The 17803-nt window shown below is 30.1% G+C and overlaps 1 protein-coding gene across 1 annotated transcript; it reads left to right on the top strand.

The window, feature by feature from the left end:
* The first annotated feature begins 772 nt into the window (after window positions 1-772).
* Window positions 773-15364, top strand: LOC127286149 (uncharacterized). Its single transcript, XM_051312464.1, has 8 exons — window positions 773-874; window positions 5319-5369; window positions 12219-12567; window positions 12755-14170; window positions 14246-14453; window positions 14535-14863; window positions 14930-15141; window positions 15206-15364. Exons 1-8 carry the CDS (start codon window positions 773-775, stop codon window positions 15362-15364), a joined length of 2826 nt encoding a protein of 941 aa, XP_051168421.1.
* The last annotated feature ends 2439 nt before the right edge of the window (window positions 15365-17803 follow it).

Raw genomic sequence — 17803 nt, 5'->3', positions numbered from 1 at the left:
CATAAAATCTTTTTAAATACTTATTTTATTGAAAACTTATAATAAAAATAATTTTAAACAACTTTGACTTAACATAAAACTTATTTTGCGATTAATCATATTTAACCTAAAATTTTTTGTATAATTTTCAATTGTCATTTTTAGTTGTTATTATTTATTTATTATAATCATTTAATATCATTAATTTAAATTTATTTTCAGTAATTTGAATCAAATTTAGTAAAAAAAAGTCTATTTGTAATTTCGGAGTCTTAAAAATTTGTACAAATACATATTTAGACAAACTAAACTTTGGAGTATAGGAATTTCTGTCATTTAAAAATTCAATTGAATAAAAATTCTATATTGTCGGGTTGCCTAGTTATGGGATGTTAAAGTTGAACATTTTTTTCGGAACGTATATTTCTAAACCTTTCCAAGTTTTTTAATACTGTTCATAGAAGAAATGTTTATATTATTTTTAATATTATTTTTCCTGCACTTCTTGAAAAAATATTTTCGATAAGAAAAAAATTTTCCTCTAGAAGTTATTAATTTTTATAAACAAATATAAACTTAAAAATTTCAAATAATTTATAATTTTATGTGTGGCACGAATCAAGAATGCAAAATAGAAATTCATGAGTACTGGAGAGATAGAAATATATGACTATCCTTTTTACACTTTTGATTTATGCTTTTTTCGTGTAAAAATTGATTTCTATAAAAATCCCTAATCATTGTGAACTTCAGCATCATTATAATTTTTTTTAAATTTCTTACATTTTAGACCATGGAAGGGAAAGCTAAAAGATATAAATTGTGGCTTGAAGACGATGAAAAAAACGTACCTCGCTCAACTCTTCAAGTTTATAAACAAAGAGATCTAGACATTGTAAGTACTTTCGAAAACCATTCATTTTAAGTGTCACATTGAGTTATCTACATGGTAATCTTAAATTACTTTCGTGTGAAGTATCTACACTGTGAAAGGAAAATGCCGAGCTGATTTCAGGTATTAAAATAGAACCAATGGACTATTTATTACCAAAAATTGGTATTAAATTGATACCTTAATTTTATAGTAAATATATTTTTAAACTATTATTATAAATTTTTTGCTTCCTCATGAGAAAGCTTTTTTTATTCGTGGCGACCTGTTATTTTTGCTTAAAAATTTTTGTATGCTCTAAATTATGTTTGTTAAAAACTTACCTATTAGGGAAATGAATTAATTAATCTATTTAGGTGATTATCCATAAAATTCCTTTTCGATTACGTTTTTATTTTTATTAATTGTGCAAAATGTCTTTCCCTTTTTCTGGTGTTACTTTTTCAGTACAAATTTACACGTTTTTGGGAAATATAAAGGCATACGGAGAACAATCTGTTCCAATTTACTGTCAAGACTTACTCCTGCACTTTTGTTATGATTTTTTGTTGCTATTAACGCAAAGGCTTGTAGTAATATTGCACGGCTTGTGCACGTTTTGCTCGAAATCCATTTACAATCAGCACATGGATATATGCTTTATAACAATGTACAAAGGTTGTGTCTGTGCTATATTCGAACAGACTGCTCATGCACAAATAGTAACAGTGTTCTCTCTGTGCAGCTATACACAAATATTGTTTTGAAAAATGTATAAAGTAGCAAAAGGCTTCAAAGAGGAAACAATTTTTTTGCTACATGGATTCGACTTAATAAAAAAAGTTTCACAAATAACGCTGATTGCGGAATAACTTGACTTATTCCGGATATTAAAAACCGGGCTGTTTCAGATATATTTAACATTCAAGAGTGTTAACCAAAGTAGAGAGTATTGGTCAGAAGGCTACATGTCGTTTATGATAACATTGAATAGTTCTCATAGAACTTGAGACTCATTTTAAGTGTTGGAAAACTGCACCTTGCGGCATAAGTATTAGTCAGCAACAATCCAGTCTTAATCTGTTAAAATATCCTAATCAAAAATGAGTCAGGGAAAATTCGGAATTTATATGTTCAAAACCACCATTGTTGCTGACTCATTTCGGATTAGGATTTTTTACAAGATTAAAACAAGATTATTTTGGGCTAATACCGGATTTTCCACAAAAAGATTTCAAATTATTATAGACTCATGTCGGATTTAGTTTTTTGTTAGTTTACATACAAATTCTGGATTTATTTGGGGTTATTTTTTTATTTACACTAGAGTCTCCGAAGAGAGGACAGGAAGAGTCTTGGACCTCTCTACGGAATTCGTCCTTGACGCCGAAAATTGTAAACACTCCAGGGCCGTATATCGTATCACAGAGATGTGTTTTTTTAACAGAATACATTCTATTACATACATAAAACACTGCGCGAGAAAGGTACTCTAAAAACAAACGCTCCTGAGTTCACGTTCCTCTTTCTGATCCCGCCCATCTCTTCCCCCCTCACTCCTTACCGCGCCGCGTCACTACTTAGTCCTCTCTTCAGAAGTCCTCTCTTGGGAGACTCCAGTGTATTTCGAATCAAATTGTACTGGGCTAATTCCGACTTTATTTTACGTCAATTTCGGACTAATCGCAGATTAGTGTTAATTAGTGCATAACATTACTAATAATTGTGAAAAAAATCGAATTTTTTTTTGCTATATTGCAATTTGAAATTTTTTTAGTAGTCATAAAAAATTTGATGAAAATGTACTTTTTACATTTTAGTGAGGGTCTTATATTTTGGTTAACAATCATAGAAAATTCAGTAAACAGTTCCTTATACTTAAATGCGTTTATCTAGTATCTAAAAGTAAATATGGCTATTTCACGAAATTTTCTGAAACTTTTTTCCGTAATCCATCAAAACAAGTCTGCAAAACTATAAATAGAGTACATTTTATCTAAATTTTTAAAAATAATTGTTATTTTCAACGTATAAGATCTTGAACAAAAATTTTCAAAATTGAATCAATTTATGAGGAAACAAAAATTTTAATAAAATGGACAAATTTTTATTTAAATATTTGATTAAACTGGATGTGTATTCACTCTTTGTGAAAATAGATAAACGTAACGCTAAATAGATAACGTAAAGTACACATAACATCCCTTACGAAGATGTTCGATAGGAAAATTATAATAGAACTTACGATTCTTATTCTAAAATATTTTCCTATAATTTTTCAGTAACAATAGAAAAATGATAAAAATTATGATAGGTAAAATGATAGGAATAATGATAGAAAAAAAAATGCAAGTGGTCACCCATCCAAGTACCAACTGCGTCTAACGTTGCTTAAGTTCCGTGATCCGATAAGAATTTGTTTCTTCGCTTTGGTGTTTTCGCTGTATTGTCTAGATAAATAACTTTCTCGTATAGATATTGTATCGCCCCTTACCTCACTTTTACTGACGCGAAGCAACACAAATGAACTCCAACTTTACAAAAAACAGAAATAATATATATTTATTTGAAAGCGTTTCTCGATAATTAAAATAATTATAAGCTTCAATATATGAGATGCACATGACATGATGTGTTACTTTTTTGGGTTTTATGCAAGCTCAGAAAAAAATGTATTTTCGATGTATAATTTAACCAGATTGTAAAATTAAAAAACACAGAAAAAGAACCTGAAGCAATGGGTCATTAATATTATTTATAGTTCAATTATAATTTAATTAATAATTGCTGCGTTTAAGTTGTGGGCTTCACTGAGCCCTTTTTAGTTATGACTCTGAGTCCATGTCGAATTTTTTTTAACTTGACTACTGGATATTTTCATGAAAAAACAAACATTCTGTCGGTGCGTCACGGTGACTACATTTGTCTGTAACTTTTTTTAGAATTATATAAAAATAAAAATTTTTTGCTACTTGAGAAAGATAAGAAAGTAGAAACGTGTTCAACAGATTTTTTGATTTTATAAGAAAATTGAAAAAAGATACAGCCGTTTTAGTCACCGTAACGCATGGACGAAAATTCAATTGTTCTCATTGAAATGTCCTACAAAATATTGAAAAATCAGAAAAAGAAGCAGGCGCAAAGCTATCTAGGGTTTCGCAGCTTTTTAAATGCAGATTAAAAGTTATTTGTATATGGGCGATTCCACATGATAAATCTCAAGTGGAATCGCCCATATAATAAACAATTTATGATTACATTATTTGTAAATTGCTATGGTTGCTATGGTAATGGTTGTCATGGAAACGGTTACCATGGTAACCATACGAGTGTACGACGGACTGATGGATGGACGGACGGTTGCTATGGTATCTGTTACAATGGCAACCATATGAGTGCAACAGATAGACGGACGGACGCCAAAGTGAAACTATAAGACTTTCGGTCCTAGGCCACGAAACCCTAAAAAAGGATCCCATATTGGTGAAGATACTTCTATTAAATAAGCGTCTTTTTCTCACTTTTTCCCCACTTTAATAGTCAACTTATGAAAAATGTATATGATTAAACAAAAAGTGATACAAAAAGTTTCTCCGTGTATTTCCTAACATTTTTTTCTATAATTTTTCTTATTATGTTACCTATAATTTTTTTGTATCGTTTTTCCATCATTTTTTTACAATTTGTCCTATCGTTGTAATACCAAAATTTTTCGAACATGATTTTTTGATGTATTCTACTGATATTCTATCCATAGTTATTAAATGTTTAAAAATTAGAGAAAAACATTTTTTGCCCATAACTTAAAAACTGTATTGACACCAATAGATATTTATCTTTAGCTTTGTAAACTTTTTCAAGGCGCATATTTTGATATATTAGTGAATATCTTACTGTCATTTTATCCAGAGCTATTAACATTTTGAAATTTAAAAATTTTTTAAACTTACCATTTTTGCATTATTTATTAAAAAATCTGAAACGACTTAATTTACTTATTATTGAACTTTTTATTGTAAAATATTACGAAATTATTGATGTTAAAAATATATCTCTGCAAATGCACAAAAAATACAACTTAAAACCTTTTTAAAATTATTATAATACTAAATACTAAATAAGTTACCATAAATTGATGATAAAAAATTTTCATGGGGAAGCAAAGTGTCATTTCATGAACACAAAAAATTCATACTTGAACTTAGCAGCGGTTTTCTATCATTTTTCCTATCGTTATTTCTATTATTTTTCATATCATTTTTCCATCTTCGGGGAAAAATGATAGGAAAAATATTAGAAGAAGAATTATAGGTTCTATTAGAATTTTCCTATTATACCTACATTTTCCTAAGAGATACTTGCATAGTATGTAAATAAAATATCTAAAATTAAAAATAATTTTTAGATGTAAACATACGGAATACTAGGAGACTATATCTATAATTAATCATATTAAATTATGCTGTAGGTTGCAGCTGATAATTGTGAGCCGATGGTTGATTCCGACACAGAAGATGAGGTAATATATTAAAAATCTATACGGTTCATTTCATTTAAATTGTCCTACACCGAAAAAACGATATTCTAATTTTAAGAATTTTCAACTTATTTTAAGAATATGCGAGACTTAAATAGGCGCCACGAATATATTCTTAAATCAAGAATAGAATCTTCTTATATTAAGAATATTTTCTTAGAATCACTTTTTTAGAATATAATCTTAAAATAAGTATATTTTCTTCTTGTATCAAGAAATATACTTTTAGCAGTTTTAAGAATACTATAAACTTAATTATCAAATCCATAGTAAGACCTCTCACTCTTTTCATGGTGTTTACATTATTACCTAGACACAACACACAAATATAAATAATAATATAAAACATTGAAAAATAGAACAAAAAAAACAAGAAAAACAAAAAAAAGCAAAAAACAACAACAACGTTAGAACACTCGTCTTTATCGATGCTACACTGAAAAAGCAATCGATAACAGCTATATAGCTATATACACGTTGTTGGATCGTGGCGATGACTGCACACACGCTTGACAGTTTTCGCGGCAAATAGAGGTAATGTTGCCCACTTTTGGTAATCAACATTTAATCAAAAAAACTATAATTATATTAATAAAATAATTGCACGACGACTCGTTAGTCAATGGCGACGCGAACAAGCTAGCAGCACGTCAATTCTAGTGCATATTCTTGTTTTAAGAAGAAGAAGATTTAGTACATAGAAAATATTCTTAAAGTTAGAATCTGCTTAAGAATATTATTAAGAATATTTATGTAAGAATATAACATTCTTAAAACTAGAATATTTTAAGAATATTTTTAAGAATATTTTTTTAAGAAAATAATAATCTTAAAACTAGAATACCGTTTTTTCGGTGTATTCAGCTTCCAGAAATGTTGAGTTGGCAAATTTTGATTCTGAGGTTGAAACTATTTTTTATACAGTTTAACATGTTAAATTAACAAAATTAATAGTGGTTACAAAATAAGAGTCATATATTTTTTATGGCAGACGGTTCTTTGGCAGAAATCGTCAAATCTTAACCCTTTCGTGCCTCTGATAAACCGAGCGAATGGATTAGCTTGAAATTCGTTACGCGGGCGTTATTGGAGTCGTTGTTCACGAATCAGAAGAAGACAGTCGAGTTTTCTCAAAAGTGCTAGGATTGGCTTGAAACTTATCGCTCGGAGATTTTAAAGAATTATTTTGTTACTTTTTCAATTATGAGGCTTAACCAAATATCAATTTCATCATATACAGTTTTCGATAGTAATTTTTATTGGGCGCAATTATTTTTATAACACAGCATAACAGTATTAAAACTTTTTGATATTTTTTAAATAACGCTTACATGATAATATGTGACGCTCCATGGTGAAAGGGACCTTAGCTACAAAAACATGAATTTCTAGTTATTGATGTAAATCCATAGATTAGGAGTTGCTCTTTCACATGAAAAATTCAAAAAAAATTTAATTATTAGATTTCGTGTTATTATTAATTAAACATGGGCATGTTTTGGTTACGTGACGTCACCACAAGGCAGTATCAGAAATCCAGCCCCTCCACTTTTCACACAATCATACTCGCCTTGTGTGTGTGATTCACTCGCTTCGTGCGACATCGGCTCTTTCAGTAGCGTAACTATACACTCAGAGCCCTAGGAAAGCCAATCATGGAGATTAGTTATTTAAATATTTATATTATTATTATATAATTTTTTTCTCTATTTTCCTTTTTGTTGTTTTTTACAATAAAATTTAATGCTTTTTAATTAAAAATATATCAACTTACATTTCCAAAAAAAGCCGGTTTTCATTCGTGTTTTAATTCAAAAATTGGCGCGCATAATATTAAAGCCGAAGATGAACGAAGTAATCTCAGACGCGTCTGACTCACCGATGTACAAAATAGCAATGTAGTAGTAAGGTGGTGGGGCTGAATTCTGATGGAGCGCTCCAACCAATCAGAACGCATCACTTTAAACGCGTTTTCTGTAAAATTTGTCTTTTGGAGCTAAGGTCCCTTTCACCGTGGAGCGTCACATATAAATAATATTGTTAAAGATGAATTTTGAAAATTAGTTTTTTTGTCAATATCAATCAAAGATTGATATTTTAAAAACTCTAAAAGATCTTGGTACTTTAACATACGTTCCCCTTCGGACAAATTATATTGTATAGGAAGTGGATCCCCTCCTTCCCTCACTATTATTCAGTGAGTTGGTTGAGATTCCATATTAATCCCTACTGAAAATTCTCATGTAGGATCTTATATAGGATCTCACATAAAATCATATATTAAAATCCAGACGTCAGTTTATAAAAATTAAAAATTATTTAATTAAAAATCAAATAATATTACTGCAATTCATCTGAAAAGAAAAGAAATTGTGCTTTGCAATACACCTTCTGAGTTAGAGTCTCAGCTTTTATAGTATTCAAGACTAATCTCAACTGTGAGAAAAAAATTATCACCATCTGGCGGCATAAGAGTGGAACTATGATGATCTACATCTATATTTGAATTTCCCATATAATTTCTCATATAATTTCCGACTTGGTATCTTAGATGGACAATTAAAACAGTGAAATACACACATGACATCCCACATAAATTACTATGTGATGAATTCTTACATGAAATCTTATGTAGGATCTTATATAAGAAATTCTGCCCGCAAAACAAAAAAATACAAAAGTGAGGGACACGTCATTTTGATTTTTTCTGAAAGTGGTATAAAATAAAGTTTAATTACTATTTTTCTTAAATATAGAACTAATCCTTCACGAAATATTTTTGTTTAAACATTTAACTTTCGACTTTCAATTCATTTAAACATTAAAAATGTCGCCGGGGACGCATTACACTTATGACATTTTGCCTGCTTTTTGTTCTACCAATATCATAAAACTCACTTTTATGCAGGGACTGACACGGAAACGAAACAAAACGCCAAATCAATTTTGTGTAGTGTCGTGTTCAATCACAAACACATTTAATAATTTATAATGTTTTCGTGTCCTGACCAGACACTTTTAAATTAATGAAATGTTTTCGTGTCCTGAACAGAAACTTTAAAAAAATTAAATGTTTTCGTGTCCGGACACGACACTTTTGAAATTTGAAAATGTTTTCGTGTGAGGACACGACACTTTTAAATTAATTAAATGCTTTTGTGTCCTTATCGAAAACTTTTGGAAAAATTAAATGTTTTCGTGCCCTGACCGGACACGACACTATTAAATTTTTTAAATGTTTTCGTGTCCGGATATAACCCACTTTCTCATTGTAAAATATTCTCATGAACAAATTTACTTGTTACGCCAAATTAGATCCGCCACTCTGATTTTTTTTATTTCTGAAACTACATTTGGATCCAGTGATCCCAAAAACTAGCAAGTAACAATTTAAAAAATAATTCCATGAGAAAATGTGTCGTGTTCTGACACGAAAACATTTCTTTATTTTAAAAGTGTCAGGTCCGGACACGAAAAATTATTCGACGAGAAAATGTGTTGTGTCCAAACACGAAACGATAATCAATGTAGAAAAGTATCGTGTCAGGACACAAAACATTAGTCAATAGGGAAATGTTTTGTGTCAGGACACAACACATTAGTCAATAGGAAAATGTTTTGTGTCAGGACACAACACATTAGGCAATAGAGAAATGTTTTGTGTCAGGACACAACACATTAGTTAATGTATAAATGTGTTGTGTACACACGAAGCTGAAGTACGCAACGTTTATATAAACGATTTTTAAAGAAATAATTTTTTACAATGAAAAATTCTATAGTGTTTTGCCTAAAAAATATTTCTTGTAGTTTTCATTAATCAACAAATTATACAAAAAATATTTTTTATGCAAAGTATTATAGAATTTTTCATTTTAAAAAATTATTTCTTTAAAAATCATTTATATAAACGTTGAGTACTTCAGCTTCGTGTGTACACAACAGAAACGGAAACGATACGAATGATTCGGGTAGGTCCCTGCTTTTATGTCCTTGTAGGTAGAAGAATTATTGAAAAATATTGCATTTTACAATATAAAAAAATTAATTTCAACTAAGGTTATATCAAATAATTTGTTTAGCAAGGGACACGAATATGACATTTTAAGTGAAATGAGCCATACACGAACTTAATATTTCTTAAATATATAATTGAAATATTTAAATAACACTTTTTTCGTCTAAAAATTTAACGCAATAGTCTCTCTCTTCTGACCATGAAAATAACATAAAAATTTCTTGTTTTTGACTAATTTGCATTCTATAGCAAGTAATTTTTATAAGAAAGTTTTAGTTGAAAAATATACAAAAATTCGGAATACAAATTGTGACAACAATTGTGCCAATCGAATCAAAAGTTAATTAGGATTTTCTATTGTCCGTCTATAGATGAAGTTAAATAAAATTTTTATTATTATTGTAATTTTTTTTAAGGAGAAGGTTCAGTTGTGGACACCATTTTGTTTTTGACTCATTCCGTCGATTAGAAAAATGTTAAAAATTTAATAAATTGTTTATTTTCATCAAAAATAAGTTTGGGTTCGGTTGTGGACAACTGGACATCCTTTAAATATTTGCTAAAAATATGAAAAAATGAATTAAAACCACCGCAGATATAAAAAGAAGTACAGGGAGAAAAAAAATCAAGCGAATATTTCGCGTGTGCGCTTTCTACGATATTCGTAGAGCAACACACCAAATTTGCAGGGTCCTATACTAAAAGAGTATAGGTCTCTGCAAATGTAATATGTTGCTCTACGAATATCGCAAAAAGCGCACCCGCGAAAGTAGTATAGTTACTGTCTCTGCTATATTCGCTCGATTTTTTTCTCCGTGTAACAATTTATTTATTTCAAAAACCTTCAGCGGCAAAACAACAATAGAAAATATCATTTATCAATTTCTTTACAATGTTTGCATTGTCAGTAGCTGGTACTCATGTTGGCACACTTGAAATAATATATTAATAATTAATAATAAATTTACTGTTTGAATAGGCATTGTACTTACAGAAGTACTCAGGTTATCCAATCTAATATGAACCTAACCTACCCCGGATAAGGCGAAAACTGAATTTAACCGAATTGTTAAATATTTATTACAATTTAATATATTCATTATTTAAAACAATTATTTATTACAAACGGGAATATACTATGGTATATATATTATATAATAATTTAAACAATTTAAATTTATTATAAAAAAACTCATATTTATAAAAAAAATAAAATTACAAATAACTCGGATAATGCAGAATTTCTTACTAGGACACCACCTCAGATAGTCGAGACTTCGGATGAAGCGAGCTCGGATAAACGGGGTTTTACTTTACGTTCTCGATTGATTTACATCAACTTGTTGCACTTTGAAAAATGATTTAAAAAAACTTCTATGTCAATCTACTGGTATGAAAAAACTAATTACTTCACAACACAAAGCACGAGTGTCCTTTTCTTTTGATATTCGCATGAAAAACTACGTACGGACATAGCACACACTTAACATTTGTCAGATTTGATTCATTCGTTTATCAAAAGTTACGAAGAGGTGTCCACAACCAAACCTTTTACTGTATTATTTACTAATGTATTCAAATAAGAATGTAAGACATATTTCAATGTATTTTATATACAGACAATAGGAATTCATGCATTTCAGATTCAATGTATTTAAAAAAGAACAACAGTTACCTGGTGAATCGCTTATATTTTACTTTTACTGATTATGTCATTATTTTACACGCAAAAAAATTTATAGTGTTATTAACAGAATCTCTAGCGCCATCTAAAAAACCCGGTTAGAGTATTCACAAAACGCTGAGGTTTGGGAAACAAACAAGTTTCATAAAGTCTCTGTACTAACGCAAATCGGATTGTGCTATTCCTAATTTGTGTGTTTAAAACACAATTTTCTTACAGTCTACATGACAATTTATAGGATTGCCTTTCTAACATTTTTTTCCGTTTACTTTCGTAAAATAGCATTTTTATCACAATTCTGTAATATTCACAATTTCTTTACTCTCTTTTATACATGGATGATAATCAATATTAGGAAAATTAAAGCGCTTTTGTTAAAATCCAAAAAACAGATTCAACATACCTTAGAGTAGTCTGTTTTCTCAGAATTTTTTTACCCTGAGTTTTATATTACGCACCAGTAGTGTAACTATGTCACTCTCAGGAATTAGTTCCTCTGGTTGCCGCTAGATGGCGCCACTGTAGCTTACCGCCGGTCGGTATATACCTACAGTCGGTAATGCAGATACTAGTTCCGACGGCTGCCACTAGATGGCGCCACTGTCGGTCGGTATTACCATCAGTCGGTAATGTAGGTTCCTGACATGAATTTTACCTCGGTCGGCAAGGTAGGAAACTGTTTTACCGACCAAGTGGGCAAGTGACTATGTATAGTCACCATGTCTAAGTGGTGCGCAAGTCGCACATGTGAGTGTGTCTATCGGTGAGATTTGGTATATAAAGAAGGGTTGGACACAGTAGTGATCAGCATTCTCTTGGAGCAACTCGGAAGGAGCAGCAGAAGCAGTCGGCAAGCAGAGATATCTTGGAGGAGAGGAAAAGGGGGATAGCAGCGCAGGGCAGCCGAGGCGTGCAGCATCGTTAAAGCAAGCGGTGGAGGAGAAGAGGGGGTGACCGCGGAAGGCATTGTTGAAGGAGAGTACTGTAGAGGAGGTGGGTGGGGGTAGATCTGTGGAAAATGTCGACTTCAAACAAGTATAATTATCAACCTGGTGCTCTTAGATATAAGTGCTTTTTTAGATGATGCATGTGTACTTTTTGAAGATTTTATTAAAAAGTTGTTACAAAGCATGGTTCACTGAAAGTTTATGCTGTGCTTGCAACAAAGTTTAAAAAAATTATTAATGATGAAGAGAAAGTTGAACCCAAGTATTTTAATGTGAGAAGTAATATAATTTTTCCAACAACTGTTTTAATTGAATGGTATAACAAAAATGCTAAAGAGCATATATTAAAACAAGTGGGGGAGTTTGAAGAGAAGGAATCACAATGGACACTTCATTCAATTACAAAATTAGAAGTCAACGTTAACAAATATAATGCAATACGAGTTGGGTCCTACATTGATTTACCTATCGAAATCAAAGCAAAGCGTGCATGTATAAATGTTAAAAATATGGATACAATTGTTTTAACTGGTCAGTTTTATCAGCTTTATACCCAAAAGTTCAACACCTAGAGTTGATGAATCATTACTTGAGATATGGAAAAGAATTGAACTTTACCGGAATCGAGTTTCCTGTTTCCTTAAAAGATATAACAAAATTTGAAAAACATAATGACATCTCTATTAATCTGTATGGACTTCGCTTAATAAACAAAAAGTACAACACAGTCTCATTACACTTGACTTTAGAAAAAAGAAACATATCTGTGATCGATGTCTTCATTACTTTGTCACGGAGGAGAGATTAGCCAGACATGAGGAGGAGTGCAAGACGTTAAATGAGTGTAAAATAAACCTTCCCAAACCAGGACAGAATTTTATTCAGTTTAAAAATTATGGAAACAGAGAAAAAGTTCCATTTGTAATCTACGCTGACTGTGAGTGTTTGTTGAATCCTGTCGAAGATGAAGAAACCACTTGTAATACTGAAGTGATTCAACGTCATGAAATGTTCAGTACTGGATATTATTCAAATTGCAGTTATGATGATTCGTTATCCAAATACAATTCGTGTCCAGATGGAACAGATGCTGCCAAGTGGTTCGTCCAGGAGTTGAAACAGTTGGCTGAAACTCTGGATAATATTTTTAAAAACCCTATTCCAATGGATAGATTGACACATGACGAGATTAAAGCTTTTGTTGATGCTCAAATATGTCATATTTGTGAAGGGTCATTTTTACCACGTGAGAAGAAAGTTCGAGACCATTCCCACTTAACTGGTAAATATCGAGGTGCAGCTCATGAAAAATGTAATTTAAATTATCAAGATTCACGAGTAGTACCAGTTGTATTTCACAATTTGAGTGGGTATGATGCTCATTTTATAATTAGAGTCATTTGTTTAGAATTTTCGGGAAAGATTGAACTTTTACCACTGAATAAAGAAAAATATATTTCTTTTACTAAATATGTAAAAGAAACGAAAATCAAATTTCGATTTATAGACTCATTTAAATTCATGGCATCGTCTTTGGAGAAATTGGCATCATCCTTATCCGAGTATAAAATTGTGAATCAAGTATTTTCAAACTTCACCTCTGAAGAAATTGAATTACTTACACGAAAAGGGGTTTTACCGTATGAATATTTGGATTCTCGTCAAAGATTAGAAGAAACAAACTTACCTGCTAAAGAAAAATTTTGTAGTACATTGAATGATAGTACGGTTTCTGATGAAGATTACTTACATGCCCAACGTATTTGGTCTACATTTAATTGTTCTGATCTCTGTGAATATGTTGATTTATACATGAAAACAGATGTTTTACTATTAGCCGACATCTTAAAAAATTTTAGACATCAGTGCTTACAAGCTTATAGACTTGACCCTGCTCATTACTATACTACACCGAGATTAACTTGGGACGCGATGTTGAAATATACTAATGTAAGGTTAGAATTGTTGACAGACATTGACAAACTAATGTTTTTTGAACGTGGTGTGAGAGGAGGTATAAGTCAATGTAGCAATCGCTATGCTTGTGCTAATAATCCGTTTATGGAAAATTTTAATAAAAATGAGGAGGTCAAGTACATTATGTATTTTGATGCAAACAATCTTTACGGTTGGAGTATGGTACAACCACTCCCTTATGGTGGATTTGAGTGGGTTTAAGTTGACGACAATTTTGACTTTAATATATCAGATGATTCACCTTTTGGCTACATTTTAGAAGTAGATTTAGATTATCCAATAGAATTGCACAACAGTCACAGTGATTTTCCATTCTGCTCAGAACACTCAAATCCACCATCGGAATCAAAACAAGCAAAGCTTTTAACTACACTGAATCCTAAGCGCAAGTACATTATCGATTATAGAGTATTAAAACAAGTTCTTGCTAATGGACTCAAGTAGGTAAAAATTCACAGAGTCATGCAATTTAACCTATCGACGTGGCTTAAGCCTTATATTGACTTTAATACTGCAAAAAGAAGTAAAGCGACAAATGAATATGAAAAGAATCTGTTTAAACTCATGAATAATGCCGTTTATGGAAAAACCATGGAAAATGTACGCAAACACGTCGATGTAAAACTTGTAACTAAGTGGGAGGGTCGCTATGGAGCTGAGGCTCTGATATCTAAAACAAATTTCCACAGTCGGTCAATTTTCTGTGAAAACCTTGTTGCAATTGAACTGAGAAAAACCGCAATTTTGATAAGCAAGCCAATTTACATTGGTTTTGCAGTACTCGATGTATCTAAGTCACTTATTTATGACTTTCATTATGATTACATGTTAAAAAAGTATGGTGAATCTTGTAAGTTGATGTATACAGATACTGATAGTTTAATTTATGAAATAAAGTGTGCTGATATTTATGTAGATATGAAGGAGGATATTCATAAGTTTGATACGTCGGATTATCCAAAGGATAATATTTATAATATTCCTCAAGCCAACAACAAAGTACTTGGACTTATGAAAGATGAATGTAGTGGAAAAATAATCACAGAATTTGTTGGTTTAAGGAGTAAGATGTACAGTATTCGTGTAAATGGTCAGGATTTTACAAAGAAAGCTAAGCGAGTTAGATCGGTAGTTGTAAAAAACTATCAATTTCAATGATTATACTGACTGTCTACAAAATTTTGCAATTCAGACAAGAACTCAACATGTAATTCGATCACGACTTAATAACGTTGAAACTGTTAAAAAACTTAAAGTTGCTTTAAGTCCAATGGACGACAAGCGATATTTATTACCAGATAGCTATGATACTCTTGCTTGGGGACATTATAGAATAGAGGAAAGAGATTAAGCTTATAATGTATATATGTGAAAATTTGTAAATATAAAAATTGTTACTAAATAAATGGACAGTTTTACCAGATACATTTCATTTTATTTATTAATTTCTAACAAAATATTACAATTTAAAAAATTCTTTAAGGGGGGCGCCTACTTTAGAAGGTAAAAAACTGCGTACATTTCAGGAATTTTTTTCTCAAACACATTTAAATAAATCGATGCGAGATTTAGTGTATGTTTTCTTATATATTTAAATCTTTGAAATATAATTTTTTGATTAAATGAAAATAGAATTTAATAATAAAATAAACGCCATATATATAACGCCTCGCTGCTAAAATTTTCCCATTGCGTACAACCTATGGTCCACAATTCTTATCTAAAACAAAAAAACAAAATTTTTTCTTTAAATATACATTATTGCCTTCTGTATGAATTAAAAGATTTCAATAGAAAGTAAAAACTGACATTTTTACATGACTTTTTAAAAAAAATTTAATTTTCGCCAAAAAAATCTCATTTTTTCTTTAAAAGAAAGCACTAAATTTAACTCTATCAAAAACAAATTTAATTCATACAGAAGAGACACTTTTTATCTTCATGACAAGCCCAGGTAGACCTTAATCGGTTGAATAGATTTTTGTCTATCGTGTACACAAACTACAAAAACAGTGTTTTGAGAAAAACGAGTTTAAAGATTGAAAAACATGTAAGTGCTGTTTATTAAAAACTTACGTCTTTTTCGCGGCCTCGATGAACGACTATTTTTTATGGGTAGCTCTTGGATAAGACGACATTTTACTGATAAATGGTAGGTGGTTTAATGGTAGGTGTAATAGTAGATAAGCGCAACAAATTATGAAAAGTATTAGAGACTGCGAGTGTTGTCGCGCGCCAGGCCACGCACTTTATTGCGTTCTACAAGCTGTAACTCGAAAAATACTTTGTATTTTGACGTAATATTTTAAGAGCATATTCTCTGATAGTTGTACTTTCAGTTAAGACAATTTTAAAAAAATCGCTTTTTTTGACCCGATAAAGTAGGCGCCCCCCTTAAAGTAATTAATACATCTCGAAGCTTAAATTAGTTTTTAATAGTTAGTTAATATTATTTCATTTTTGATTCATTGTTGATTCCTTAATGATTTATTGTTGATTCATTAATGATTTATTGTTGATTCATTAATGATTCATTAATGATTCATTATTGCTTCATTAATGATTCATTAATGATTCATTAATGATTCATTAATGATTCATTATTGATTCATTATTGATTCATTATTGATTCATTATTGATTCATTATTGATTCATTATTGATTCATTATTGATTCATTATTGATTCATTATTGATTCATTATTGATTCATTATTGATTCATTATTGATTCATTATTGATTCATTATTGATTCATTATTGATTCATTATTGATTCATTATTGATTCATTATTGATTCATTATTGATTCATTATTAATTCATTATTAATTCATTATTAATTCATTATTGATTCATTATTGATTCATTATTGATTCATTATTGATTCATTATTGATTCATTATTGATTCATTATTGATTCATTATTGATTCATTATTGATTCATTATTGATTCATTATTGATTCATTATTGATTCATTATTGATTCATTATTGATTCATTATTGATTCATTATTGATTCATTATTGATTCATTATTGATTCATTATTGATTCATTATTGATTCATTATTGATTCATTATTGATTCATTATTGATTCATTATTGATTCATTATTGATTCATTATTGATTCATTATTGATTCATTATTGATTCATTATTGATTCATTATTGATTCATTATTGATTCATTATTGATTCATTATTGATTCATTATTGATTCATTATTGATTCATTATTGATTCATTATTGATTCATTATTGATGTACTGTGAACTTTTTGTCATTCATTTTCAAGAGCTCTCAAACGACTGTCCAATTGACCAATACTTTCAGCATTTTTATATGATAAATTTTGATTTATTTGTCTTTCAAGATTGTTTAATTTTTGTGATACCGAGCCTTTCAGAGTTTTTAACAACACATTACCGTTGTCAGTATCCAATATATTTTTCTTTGTTTGTATTTCAAGAGTTTTCGTTTCATTTTTAAGAACTCTCATACGAGTATCTAGTTCACCAATAATTTCAGCGTTTCGATATGATAAATCTTGATTTATTTGTCTTTCAAGATTGTTTAATTTTTCTGATACCGAGCTGATGTTTGTATTTCAAGAGTTTTCATTTCATTTTCAAGAACTCTCATACGAGTATCCAGTTCACCAATAATTATTTGTTTTTTAAGATTTTGTAGTTTATCTGTTACCGAAGCTTCAAGAATTTTTAACAATACATTACTATTGTCAATGTCTAACCTTAATGAAGACGTGACTTGATATACTAGTCGCACTTCGTTCTCT

This window comes from Leptopilina boulardi, unplaced genomic scaffold (genome assembly GCF_019393585.1).
Source record: "Leptopilina boulardi isolate dan_hultmark-lab unplaced genomic scaffold, ZJU_Lbou_2.1 LbouV2_350, whole genome shotgun sequence".
In the NCBI taxonomy this organism is placed as follows: Eukaryota; Metazoa; Arthropoda; class Insecta; order Hymenoptera; family Figitidae; genus Leptopilina; species Leptopilina boulardi.
This window is presented reverse-complemented; position numbering and strand designations above follow the sequence as displayed.

Excerpts from the sequence above, each read along its gene's own strand:
- LOC127286149 (XM_051312464.1), top strand. The coding sequence starts at position 773 with ATGGAAGGGAAAGCTAAAAGATATAAATTGTGGCTTGAAGACGATGAA. Across the intron at positions 5,370-12,218 it reads ATTCCGACACAGAAGATGAG|CATGGTTCACTGAAAGTTTA; the intron begins GTAATATATTAA and ends GTTGTTACAAAG. Across the intron at positions 14,171-14,245 it reads AAACAATCTTTACGGTTGGA|ATGATTCACCTTTTGGCTAC; the intron begins GTATGGTACAAC and ends TTAATATATCAG.